The 11802-nt window shown below is 46.4% G+C and overlaps 1 protein-coding gene across 2 annotated transcripts in view; it reads right to left on the bottom strand.

Annotated features, from left to right (window-relative positions):
- Positions 1–1751, bottom strand: part of LRRC58 (leucine rich repeat containing 58) — a 33487-nt gene extending 31736 nt beyond the window's left edge. For both annotated transcript variants that reach the window (XM_072613899.1, XM_072613901.1), the window contains exon 1: positions 1185–1751. In XM_072613899.1, the coding sequence (XP_072470000.1) occupies positions 1185–1705 (521 nt within the window). In that variant the 5' untranslated portion in view covers positions 1706–1751. The remainder of the gene's footprint in view (positions 1–1184) is intronic.
- Positions 1752–11802: the final 10051 nt, after the last annotated feature.

The raw sequence follows: 11802 nt of genomic DNA, 5'->3' as shown, positions 1-11802 counted from the left end.
TCAGCTTTGCTGGGGTTTAGTATGCTCATTTGCAAAACGGAGATGGCGAGAAGTACTAGATGTCTAGGGAACCACCAGTTCTAGAAATTCTACCGTGAAAATCCTGTCCCCTTAGGGAACAGGTTGGAATTACTTATCCCAGGAATAGGTGTTAGGGGAAGGGAAGAGGCAATCTCCCCCTGAAAGGGAAGCAGTAAATGGGGGAGGGGTCTTCCCCTGGAGCAGTAGGAGAGTCTTCCCTAGAAGCTGTAGTGGGGGAGGTCCTCCTTAAACAGAAGTAGTGGAGGGGGTTGTCTCTCCCTGGAAAAGAAACAGAGGGGGTCTCTCCCTGGAAGAGAAGCAGTGGAGGGGGAAAGCAATAAGGGATGCGGGTTTCCCTAGAAGACAAAGGGGGTGTCTCCCCTGGAGGAGTAGTGGGGGGGGGTCTCCCCTGGAGGGGCAGTAGAGAAGTCTCCTCCAGAGGAGTAGCAGGGCAGTCTCCCCGGGAGCAGTGCGGGGTCTCCCCTGCAGGTGCAGTGTGGGGGTCTCCTCCAGAGCAGCAGTAGCGGCGGGGGGGGGGGTCTCCTCTAGAGGTGCAGTGCGGGCCGGAGGGATAGTAGGGTCTCCCCCTGAGGAGCAGTAGGAGGGTCTCCCCCGAGGGCCAGTACGGGGGTCTCCCCTTGAGGAGCAGTACGGGGTCTCCCCTGGAGGTGCAGTAGGAGGATCTCCTCCGGAGGAGCAGTAGGGGGGGTCTGGGGCAGTACAGGGTCTCCCCGGGAGGGGCAGTAGGGGGGTCTGGGGCAGCACGGGGCCTCCTCCGAAGGGGCAGTAGCGGGGTCTGGGGCAGCACGGGGCCTCCCCCGGAGGGGCAGTAGGGGGGTCTGGGGCAGTACGGGGCCTCCTCCGGAGGTGCAGTAAGAGGATCTCCCCCGGAGGGGCAGTAGGGGGGTCTGGGGCAGTACGGGGCCTCCCCCGGAGGGGCAGTAGGGGGGTCTGGGGCAGCACGGGGCCTCCCCCGAAGGGGCAGTAGGGGGGTCTGGGGCAGCACGGGGCCTCCCCCGGAGGGGCAGTAAGAGGATCTCCCCCGGAGGGGCAGTAGGGGGGTCTGGGGCAGCACGGGGCCTCCTCCGAAGGGGCAGTAGGGGGGTCTGGGGCAGCACGGGGCCTCCCCCGGGGCCGCGCCCCCGCCGTCCCTCCCCGCTCACCTCTGCAGGTTCTCGATCTCGGGCGGGATGGTGTGCAGCTGGTTGCCGCCGAGGCTGAGCGTCTGCAGCGCCCGCATCTCCAGCAGCGCGGGGGGCACCTCCTGGAAGCAGTTGCCGCTGAGGTTGAGCACCTGCAGGGTGCGGCAGAGCGGCGCCTGGGCCAGGCCCTTGGGCAGCGAGCCGGGGCCGCCCAGCCGGTTGTTCTTGGCCAGCAGCGTGCGCAGGCAGCGCAGGGACAGCAGCTCGGGCCCCAGCGCCACCAGCCCGTTGCCGCTCACGTCCAGCAGCTGCAGCTGCGGGAAGCTGGCGCCCAGGCTCCGCGGCAGCGACACCAGCCGGTTGTGCGGCAGCAGCAGCCGCTGCGTCTCCCGGGAGCCCCGCCGCTCCTCGGCCCGCACCTCCAGCTCCTGCGCCAGGGCCTCCGGGGACACGCCTAGGCGAGACAGGTTCAGCTCCGACTCGGTGACCGCGGCCCCGGCCCCTGCCCCGGCCCCGGCCGCCGCAGCTCCGGCCTCCTCCATCCTTCCCCTCCTAACGCGGACGAGCTAGCGGCCCCGTAACCTGGATACGCCCCGCCTTATTCCTGCCCTGGCAACGAAGCGATTGTGCGCGATGCGCGGTCTCGGGCTGCTTCCGCCGCGGCCCCGGAACCTGAGTAAACGGCCTTGCGAGGCCGCGTCCGGGGAGGGAGATTATCTCCGAAAGCTGATGCAGTGGCCGGGCCGGGGACGTTCAGGTCCTTCGCACCTCCCGCGGAGGGAGCAGGATCACGTGGCCAGGCCTAGAGGCTCCGTTCGTGGAAGTCTGGGCTCCCGGGACCGCTGTGGGCCGGCGGGTCCCGCTGGTGGAGGAGGGCGGAGGGAGCCCCTGGCTAGCGTCTGCCTGGCTAGCGTCTGCCTGGCTAGCGTCTGCCTGGCTGTGTCTGCGCCAGGGCTCCTTTTACCTTTTGGTTTAACCTGCACGTCAGTAGGCATTGGCGTCTACGAGGTCCAGGGGGCACGCTCGGGAGCTTCTGCCAGGCGGAGGAAGGCGTAGCTGCCCTGTGCTTGTGCCAGCCCCCCTGGCTGTGGCACAGTGGTTCGCACTTCTCACCTCCGGCTCCCCCCGCTCCCCCAGCTCCCACTAAGGTCCTTGACCCGTGAGTTTGGCAGTAGTGTTTCTCTGAAGTCCTTTCCTACTGTCTGCTGTGCCCTGCTCCAATGCAAGTTGGCAGTGCCGGGCCAGTGAAAAATAAAGCAGAACTGCCACCAGCCAGCCTCCAGCTGCCTCCTTTTTAAAGGATCCTACATCTCCCCCAACCGCACTCCCTTCATGTAAAGAGAGTGGAGTGCCTGCCCCATGCAGGCTTTAGGAAGTATCCCTAATGAGGCGAACTGGAGGTTTTCTCCTCCCCCCAGAGAGAAGTCTTCTAAATGGGGGACTGCTGCACCCAGGCGTCTGGAGCAAACTGACAGAAACCCGATGGAGGGGGAGGGGGTTTCTGTAATTCCCTTGGCTTTGCTTGGTGCCGGCTGACCATCGGTTGTAACTAACCAGTCCATGGGGAGGCGGGATCTCACATTCTTCCGATGATACTTTTTACATAATTCTTCCTGCTTTTTTTTTTTTTTGGTAATGTGTTTGTAGCCTACTGACTGCCTCTCTGCTGCCATTTGGGCATTCTCAGTTTGAATTCTTTGAAGCCTGCGGCATGCCACGACTGACACTCATATAAGATATCAGGGGAAAAAATGCTGGTGTTTAAAAAAACAAGCCTGTCGGAGAAGCTTGGGGTCGTTAAAAGTAATTGTGAGTTATCTAGTATAGCTCATCCATCCACAGACATATCCATGATAGATATCACAAAGGGGCAAAGTGAGCTAGGTCTAAAATTGGACAAAAAGAGGGAAAAGGGTGGTTTGCTTTTAGCAAATTGTCGAACTATTAATATTAACTATTAATATGCTATTTAAGAGTTTATACTAGGCTATGTGGTGAAAGAATACATTGTTTGAGAAGCGGAGTGGGTAGAGAGCTGATCTCTTGAGTCAGAAGTGGAGTAAAAATTCTGATACTTTCTAACTATGCGACTCCCCCCCAGTTAATTAACTTCTCTCAGTACCCCAAGTATCTAAGACTTTAAGTGATTAGATTAGTAGTGAAGTTACGTTAGTTGTCCTTTCCTCCCCACACTAAAGAAACCACAGATCTGATATTTTTAAGTATACATTGTTTCAATAGGAAAATCTTGTCTGTTATCTGGAAATGGCACTTCCTTTGAAATTTGATTCAGAATTTCTGACAATATAATTTCTTCATTGGTTAAAAGCTGATTAAATCCTTGGGAAAAAATGCATGTATTTCATTGTTTTGACAAGTACTGAAGACTTATAAAACAGATTAGCAAAAAGCAAAAACAAATGCCTTCTGTATAAACATTGACATAAAAAGGATCCTTGAGCAGCTTCCCAAATTCATTAAGGTGTAAACTATTATTCTTTTTATTTATAAGCATTCAATCTGCTCCTCGTTTATGTTAAGACAGGGAGTAAGGACTTTGTAAATCTTTGTCAGTGTTTACATATAAGGATTTGGGGTTTAAAAAGTTAATTCATTTTATCTGCTTTCATCCTTTGTCAAATTTTAGAAATACGCTTTTATTTATAAATTGTTTTTCTGTTCTGATCACTTTGTTCTATGTAATTTCTTATTACCCAAGATTCTTTGAGCTCATTCATTGTTTCTTGTTGTTCAGTTGTATTCCACTTTTCATGGTGTTTTCTTGGCAAACATATTAGACTGCTTTGTTATTCCCTTCTCCAACTCGTTTTTACAAACGAGCAACTGAAGCAAACTGGGTTGAGTGACTTGCTCAGGGTCACATAACTAGTTAGTGTCTGAGATCAGATTTGAATTCAGGAAGATGACTCTTCCTGACTCCAGACCCAGTGCTTTAGCCATTTTGCCACTTAGCAACCCTAATAATAAATGTTTATTGGTTATTGATTTTTAATGACTACTGTGTCGTCTGTTAGAATTAAAGTCGTGGAAGGGATACTGCTTGTCAAATCACACTAGAGACTGAATGTAGTAAAAGCTGGTTAACTTCAGGCTTACAGTCCCCAGGACCAAACTGGTCCCTCCTCTTATGTCCAATAGGATCACTTTTTGGCTGCCACATGAAAAAGAAATCTCTCTGTGTACTTATCACAGCTTTCTTACTCACATATCCTAAATGAGAGTTCATAAAGCTTTGTGATGGCAGGAATTATTTCCTAGCCCTGTGCCTAGCACATAACAGTCCCTTAAATTATGATACAGTCTTGTAACATTTCCCTCCCTACGAATTCCATGCTTCTATCAAACAGGAAAACTCTGCCCACCCCAAACCACCCACAGGACTTTTGCTCTCGTGTCTCCACAATTTTGTTCCTGCTATGCTTCAAATGTCCTTCCCCTTCTTTCTCTGCTGAATACCTCTCTCCTTTAAAGTCCAAATCTAATATCACCTTCTGCATAAAGCCTTCAGTAATATTCCTCTCTCTCCTTTGGATCTGAAATAACACTTTGCAAATCTATTTTACATATTATGTGTTTCTGGGGAAGCTGTGAATTCTTGCTAGTCACCTAGGTTTGCACCTTTGGAGTGTTCCTTGAATCCTCACCTTTCCTCATCCTATATATTTAATCAAAGACTTCTCCATTCAATCTCAGAATTTCTCACATCTGTTTTCTTCACTCCACTCCCACAGCCACCATCATAGTTTAACTTCCGGTGTGTTCTAATAGCCTCCTAATTAGTCACCCTGCCTCCAGAGGTCTCATTCCATCTTCAATCCATCTTTGACACAGTTATCTGGGATGATGATATTCCTAAAATAAAGATCTGAGGATGTCACTCCTCTATTCAGTAATCTCCTGTAACTCTCTATCTCTATGTAGGATAAAATACAAATGTCTCTGTTTGGCATTTAAAGCCCTTTGAAACAGCTCCAACATTCTCTCCAGGATTATTATTCTTTCCTTGACCTCATAAAATCTATTTTAGGCTACTACAATAGAATCTAATTTATTCTCTCCACTTCAAGTCTCTTCTCTTTCTTTTCATCTCCCATACAACAGCCAAAGTGATTTTCTTAAAGTGTCATTATATTATCACTGCTACTTGAACTCCAGGGGTTCTCTGTTTCCTTAAGAATTGAATATAAACTCCTGTTTGCTGTTGAAAGTTCTTCATAGTCAAACGTCTTCTTACTTTTCCAGTCTTCTTAGCTTTATACTTCTCCACAAGCAGTACAATCCAGTTACACTGACCTGTTTGCTTTTTCACACACAAGATCCTCCCTCCATCTCCTGTCTCCAGACTTTTGCCCTGGCTGTCCTCTATACTTGAAATGTGCTCCCTCTAAAACTCTGTTGTTCGACCTAGAGGCCGAAGGGCTACCTGAGCCTTTCTTACCTGTCGCAGGTCTTCGGAGATCAGCCGGATAAACGTGTTGAGAGAAGAGACTTTCCAGAGTCGAACAAGGGTTAGGCTTTATTCAGGGTCTTAGTTACATGTGCAGGGTGAATTCTTCCTCAGGAGAGAGGAATCCTCCTCCTCGCAAGGGCCAAGGATCGTACAGCAAGAGGATGGGAGTGGAGGAGGGGAGGGACCCTCTTCCCTCTAAGGGCCCCGAAGCAAGAAGAGCCCCTGGGGGGGACTCAGCATCCAGAAGAGGGCCTTCAGGCTTTCCTGTCCCTACTTAAGCTCTCCCGCTGCATAGTTTGCACGTGAATACCGTGCGTGCTCTCAGCCCCTAGCTAGTCAACAACAGGTGTGCTCAAACCACGGGCCAATCTCAAGGGTGGGATGCTCTCCCCAGCAAGTTTCCCACTGAGAAGAGGTGGAAATGCATGAGATAGCCCGTGTTTCACGCCTCAATTCCCAGCTGTTCCCTGGGGGGCCTCATGAGAACTCTGAGGTTTAGAAGTCCTCACCTTTACCTGCCCGAGACTGTCCACGTGAAAACTGAGCTTACACCCCCAACACTCTGTCTCTTGAAATCCTTGATTTTCATTAAGATTCGACTCAATTGTTATCTTCTTCATGAAGCCTTTCCTGGTCCCCCAAACTGTTAGCATACCCCACCCCCAAACTACTTTGTATTTGTTTCATATAGCTGTGTATGTGTACGTGTGTGTGCGTGTGTGTGTGTGTGTGTGTGTGTGTGTCTGTGTGTACTAGAACCTCTGCTGTGAGCTGCTGAACCCTTTTCAGGGCTGCTCATCCACCTTTGGTGTCTACCTATCACCCAATTCTCACTTGTGGCTCCAAGAAGCTATAGCATGCACATCAGCCACACCCCAGTAAAACTTTCTGCAGATGTTGGGGCAGCTGATAGGCCTCAAATCCCATTGGTGAATTAAGGAGGTGTCCATCTCAAGGATGTGAAGACTTGCCCTTCAGAATGACTGGATCGGAACAATTGGTTCCAACTACCGTGAAAGCAGCTGATGCAGGTGTTACGGAGCATTTAGAACTTGCTCAGGCATTGGAGATACCAAAGTTATATAATTTACTGTTGAATGGAGTGTACTAGGAGTAAGAGAAAGGGAGAGGTAGATTGTAGTAAGTCATCTCACATAAAAGAGGGAAGAAAGAGCTTTTACAGTGGAAGGGAAGAGGGGAGAGATGAACAGGAATAAGTGAGCCTTACTCTCATGGGATTTGGTTTAAGGAGGGAATAACACACACTCAATTGGATATGGGAATCTATTTTACCCTACAGGAAGACAAGGGGCAAGGGGATAGGAGAGGGAAGATAATAGAAGGGACAGAAAATTGATGAAAGGGATAATCAGAAGCAAACACTATTGTGGGAGGACAAGTGAAGGGAGAGAATGGAATAAATGAAGGGCAGGATAGGACAGAGAGAAATGTAATTAGTCTTTTAAAATATAACTATTATGGAAATACTTTGCATTGTTACACATATATGACCTATATTGAATTGTTTGTTTTGTCAATGAGGATGGGTGGGGAGGGAGGAAGGGAGAGAATATGGAACTCAAAACTTTAATAATGAATGTTAAAAATTGTTTTAGCATGCAACGGGAAATTAAGATATACAGGCAATGGAGTATAGACATCTATTTGGCCCTACAGGAAAACAGAGGGGAAGGGGGATGGAAAAAGGGTGAGTAATAGAAGGGAGGACCGACTGGAGAAAGGGGTAGATGGGATGCATGCTGTTCTGGGGTGGGGAGTGGAGAGAGATGGGGAGAAAATTTTGAATTCAAATTCTTGTGGAAATAAATGTTGAGAACTGAAAATAAATAAATTATATAAATTTTTTTTTAAAAAAGTTTACAAGAACTCCTGAGTAGATGTTTCATAAAAGTAGTAGATGACCTTGAAGAACTCTTCCAGATCTGAAATTATATAATTCTAAAAAATTGTATTGTTTCCCCTTCATCCCAGAAGGATTCATTCCTGGAGTCTGGCATCTTTACAAATGATATCATGTTTGGGAACAAAGTGTAAAGAGACACATTCCTCATATTTCTCTCAAATTACATTCTTGTCAGGATGTTCTTCTCTTGATGGGAAGGTGAGAAGGTTCAATATGTGTCCTCCCTCAGGAGCCTTAGCATGACATAGAGAACTGACCTATATTTGCCCTGGTACTTCACTGAAGCTGAAAGATTTCTCTCCTTTGGAGGGGTGGTTTGGGATGGGTGAAGAAGACCTCTGTTCTTTTATTTCTCTGAGTTAATGTTTCAATAATTATTCTTGCTTAGGGCAGAATTCTTTGGAGCAAGCAAGGATGGGATTTGAACACTCTGTGTCAGGACAAGGTGCTGGATGTGAGCTTTAAGGTTAAATGGAAAAGCACAAATACAACATTAAGCAGACACATATAACAGATACTTTTATCCCTGGGACAAAAGGAATGGAGAAAGGTTTAATTTGCTCTCTGCCTCTTAGGACACATTAAACCCTTTTCACATATTTCTAGGAGGCATAATGGAATCGTAGGAAGCGCATTGATTTTTGGCTTTGCAACTTAATGCCTGTGTGACCTTGGACTAGTCACTTGATTTGTGTGGGTCTTAATTTCAGCAGACATAGAACTAAGGAACTGGATTACTTTCTCTTTGATAGTATAGGCCTTAGGAATGGTCTCTCTGAGTCAAAGGATATGCAAAGTTCATTGACTTTTGGGGCATAGTTCCAAATTGTTTTCCAGAATGGATGAACTAATTCACAGTGTCACTACCAATGCAATAAGATATCTTAAAGGAGTCTATAACCCCTCTAATATTTGTCATTTTCCTTTTTTGTCACCTTTGCCAATCTGCTAGGCATGAAGTGGAAATTCAGAGTTGCTTTAATTTTCATTTACCTACTTATTAAATGAGTTAAAGCATTTTTATAAGGTTATTGATAGCTTGTATTTTCTTCCTTGAGAATTGCCTATTCAGGGCGGAGCCAAGATGATGGAGTGAAAGCAACTACTCACCTAAGCTCTTAGACAAACTCCTTCAGATACCTCTAAAAAGAGAATCTGATTGGATTTTGGAGTGGCAGAATCCAATAAGAGACAGACTGTGGCAGACTCACAGCCCAGAACAGATTGGAAGGTCAACGGGAAGAATCCATTGCGCGGAGCTGGAGGAGCACACAGTGCACAGCCCACAGGTCAGGAGGTGTGAGGCATCAGCTGTACTGTGGAATCTCAGGCATATCAGCCCAGGATGGGAGTCCAGCAGAACCAAGCAAGTGAGAGCTGCAGAGCCCCAGGTATCTGCAGCAGCTGCTCCTGAGACTATCAGCCCACAGATTAAATGTCTGAAAGTCACCTAATTGAACTTCCTGGAGTCAAGATGGCAGAGTGATTGGTAAATGCTCTCTCCCTCCCCTTGTTGACCTTGGAAGACCCAGAAAAGGACTCAGAAAAATCCTGGAACAGTGGGATCAGCCAAAGGGGCAAACAGTATCTTAGCATGCAAGGCTAGGAAAATAGCTAAGGAGGGTCCCTCTTGCTATAGCTGAAGGGGACCAGTGCAGGACTGGAGCTGTCCCAGACAACCCTATCTCAGCAGACTGGGAGGAGATCCTGAGCCCTAGTGGTTGGAGCCCCGCAACATCGAATACCAGGACCTCAGGCGTGCCTCAGCACCCCAGGGGAATCAGGAAGACACTAGTGCAGACAAGATCACCAACCACTGAGTTTGCCTATGCTCCAGCTCAGCAGAGGAGACCTGCTGTAGCCAGATCACCCTTCCCCCACACTTAACATAGCTAACTCCAAGACAACTCTGAAGAAACACAGAAAGAGTTCATCTGGTTTCTGCTTTCTCACACCAACCAGCTCAGCACCAGGTAAGCTGCAGCATTTTAGCTTCTAGCTGAAAGAACCAGAGGTCACCACACACAAAGCCTCAAGTTCAAGGCACAAGAACTGTGGGACAGAGCCCCTTGTGCCCTAGAAGGAGAGATGTTCTTTAAAAGCCAAGGAAAGGGTGATCATCATCATCATCATGAGTAAGAAGCAAAGCAGAAAAGAAAAGACCATAGAATATTTCTATGGAGACAAGGACCAATACCTGAATACCAAAGAGGTCAACATTGAGACTGTACTCCCATCTGAAACTTCAGAAGGGAATATGAACTGGTCATAAGTCCAAAGAGCATTCTTGGAAGAGCTGAAGAAGGATTTTAAAAGTCAAATTAGAGAAATAGAAGGAAAAATGTCCAATGATTTTAAAAATATGAAAAAAGAGAATTGTCTATTCATATTCTTTGAACTTTTATCAGTTGGGGAATGGCCCTCATTCTTATAAATTTGAATCAATTTCTTGTGTATCTTAAAATTAAGATCCTTATCAGGGAGAATGGCTACAAAGATTTCCCTTCAGTTAACTGTTTCCCTTTTAATTTTAACTACATTGATTTCATTTATACAAAAACTTTAAAATTTTATGTAATCAAAGATGTCCATTTTTCCCCCCAATCCTCTCCCTTATTTTAGTCATGAACTCTTTCTCTACCTATAGGTAATTCCTTTCTTCTTCCTCTAATTTTTTTTTTTGTGTAACCTTCCATATCTAAGTCACATATACAGGAGTGTGCACTAAATGTGTAAAAACCAACTCTCCGGCAAAAAAGTGCAGGACACAATTTTAGGTCTAATCTTCATTATTAATATTTTCCCATCACTTTCTTAAGTCTAGTCAATCAACAAAACACTAAACCAAACCCTGATTTGTTTGCTGATTTCTGAAGTGTAAATGCTCATACTAAAAATTTAACAGTTGGATCTCAGGAAATCGTTCAAGCAGGCTTCAGCACTCTTGGATGGATTCATTTGGAGCTTAATATCGGGTGATTTTTGACATCTCTTTAAAGCCTTTTTCACACGACACTGTTAATGCTGAAAAGGACAGAAAAAGTGTTTTTATGTAAAGAAAGAGATTTACATTAATTATTGAAAAATGTAAAGTATTGATGCTGCTACAGATAAACAGTTGGATATCTAATATGAATGGGAAAAGTTGTTTTAATACAAACTGCTAAAACATGCTTTCAGACAGGATTTTGGGCAACATTGGCAGGAAACTGATCTGTGGTATAAATTTAAGGACTTGGATCTCTTTGTTAACAATGTGGAGAGGTGACTCACTTGTGAAGGAATGGTTTAATGTTATAAACTGGCAGAGATAGATCCTTCATGGGAAAAAACCTAGCAAAATTTGATTGTAAGAAAATACCATTTCAAGGACATCCAAAAGATCAGAGACCTTGTTGAGAAGTTTAGAGCAGGGCATGATGGGTACCTCAGCTAATTTGCGTGTAACTGCTTTGTCACTAAAGAGGGTAAAATTAAGAAAATCAGAAATCATGTAAATATTTGGCAAAAAGAGTATAATTTACAAAAGGACTATTTGAAGGGGTAAATTTGGGGAGTTGTGAGTTTTTAAGCCCAAAGGTGAGTCATTGTGAGGCAGAAAGTTCTCATTTAAGCTTCTGATTGAGTGGAGAAGAGTGAGAAACATCATGGGAGAGACATCAGCCTAGGAAGAGAAGCCTGAGAAAAGATAAAAGGCCCAGCAGGGCGGGTGAAAGCTGTCCTATTAGAACTGTGGCAATTAGAAGCAGTTAGTGGAGAAGGCTTTAGCAGAGTGATTCTGATTGGTCACAAAGAACTGACCTCATTGGCCAAGAACATCACTGAGGGCTACTGCCTTTCAGCACCACCTGGAGTTCAAGGAAAGTGAAGTTTTACATAAGGGCTTGTTGCTCTCTGCCAGCAGAGAGGTTTTGTGGCTGCCTTGGGATCCTGATGCTAGGATGTTCATTTCATTCTGATTGGACCATGCAACATCCCAGAGAGTGAATACCTCATCAGGATGATAACCTTTTGTGGTTGTTCAGTTGTGTCTTCATGACCTCATTTGGAGTTCTCTCCACAAAGATATTCGAGTGGTTTGCCATTTCCTGCCAGCTCATTTTACAAATGAGGAAACTGAGGAAAACAGGATGAAGTGACTTGCCCAAGGTCATATAGCAATTAAGTGTCTGCGGCTGGATTTGAACTCAGGCATTCCTGACTCCAGGTCTGGCACTCTATCCGCTGTGCCACCTAACTGCCCT

The sequence above is a fragment of the Notamacropus eugenii genome, chromosome 5 (genome assembly GCF_028372415.1).
Source record: "Notamacropus eugenii isolate mMacEug1 chromosome 5, mMacEug1.pri_v2, whole genome shotgun sequence".
Lineage (NCBI taxonomy): Eukaryota > Metazoa > Chordata > Mammalia > Diprotodontia > Macropodidae > Notamacropus > Notamacropus eugenii.
The sequence above is the reverse complement of the archived record's forward strand: the minus strand, read 5'-3'. Positions and strand labels throughout refer to the sequence as shown.